Genomic DNA, 1,417 nt, shown 5'->3' with positions numbered 1-1,417 from the left:
TAGATTAAAAGATGAAGGTAAATTGATTTAAATTTTCAACAATCTTTCTTGAAGAGTGAGAGTCTCCGCTATTCACATAATCACTAACTGAGAAACTAACTACAGCTACATACCACAAAGATTGAAGAACTACAAAAACAGTAAGACAAAGGAAAATCTAAATTCAGCCTCATTTCACAAAAATTAGATCCCAATATTTAAGAGTCGTCGTCAGCACCAGCGCCCTTGGATGAGCCACCAGCCTTCTTTGGAAGCAAAAGATTGTGAATGTTGGGCATAACACCACCGTTAGCAATGGTAACATCCCCAAGAAGTTTGCTCAACTCTTCATCATTTCTCACTGCCAATTGAATGTGACGAGGCACAATTCGAGTCTTCTTGTTATCTCTGGCAGCGTTCCCAGCCAACTCAAGAACCTGAAAAATCAAACATCAAAAACATTCAATCAAAAAGGGAATCGAAAAACACAACTTCCTGATTCAAATTATAGGAAATTAAACATACACGCTAAAATAGGGAAAATTAACATAATCGAAATTTCAAAACCCTAGATCTACCAAGATGGGGAAATTAATTCCAAACAACCAAATTAGATGCAAACAAGGAATTACCTCAGCGGCAAGATACTCGAGGACGGCCGCCAGATAGACAGGGGCACCTGCACCGACACGCTCGGCGTACTTTCCAGCCTTGAGGAAACGAGCGATACGGCCGACAGGAAATTGAAGACCAGCTTTGCTGCTCCGGGAGGTAGCCTTCTTGGCGGCGCTGGATCCTAGGGTTTTACCTCGACCTGCCATTGATGAACTATGACCTAATCACGAGAAAAATAGAGAACAGGAAAATGAACAACAAGGAGTTCCGGTGACTGAAAACACGAGAAGAAATTGTATTTGTGTAGTTAGAGAGGTTGCAAGGTATATATAGTGTGAGGAGTCAAAATTGGGCCAATGAGAATGAATGACGCGGATCGACAATGACTGCCGTTGGATTTCGTTGATCATGGACGGTCCCGATGATGTATGTGGTTGGATTGATGGCTGGATATAAATTAAGCAAATTAGAGGAGTAGAAAGAGTGTGGTGGTCATTGTCCCATTTTAGATTTTATATCAAAGTATTATTTTAAGTTGATGTTTGATTTATAGGTTTTTGTTTTTTGACCCAATTTAATTGAAAGAAAATAAGTTTGTATAAAGATTATATAAATATAAAGTTAAGTGAATGAAAGAGTTGAAAATGCATGAAGGGAAATAATTATTATGATAATATAGCAATCCCAACATTATGTATTATTGAGTAATATAGAGACCCTTTGAGAAAGGGAGAATAAAAGGATTACATTTGAGAAAAAAATGACATGTAATCTAGGAGTCATCATCATCATCAAAACCCTCCGAGGTCCCATCCGAGGTTGT

At 38.4% G+C, this 1,417-nt stretch overlaps 1 protein-coding gene across 1 annotated transcript; it reads right to left on the bottom strand.

Annotated features, from left to right (window-relative positions):
• On the bottom strand, nt 1-899 carry LOC124841958 (putative histone H2A.3). Its single transcript, XM_047318342.2, has 2 exons — nt 612-899; nt 1-416 (listed from the first exon to the last, which is right to left on the bottom strand). Exons 1-2 carry the CDS (start codon nt 798-800, stop codon nt 198-200), a joined length of 408 nt encoding a protein of 135 aa, XP_047174298.1. The 5' UTR covers nt 801-899; the 3' UTR covers nt 1-197.
• Nucleotides 900-1,417: the final 518 nt, after the last annotated feature.

Source organism: Vigna umbellata, chromosome 6 (genome assembly GCF_029865625.1).
Source record: "Vigna umbellata cultivar VRB3 chromosome 6, Vumbellata_1.0, whole genome shotgun sequence".
Lineage (NCBI taxonomy): Eukaryota > Viridiplantae > Streptophyta > Magnoliopsida > Fabales > Fabaceae > Vigna > Vigna umbellata.
Note: the sequence above shows the minus strand (reverse complement) of the source record. Positions and strands in the feature narration are given on the sequence as shown.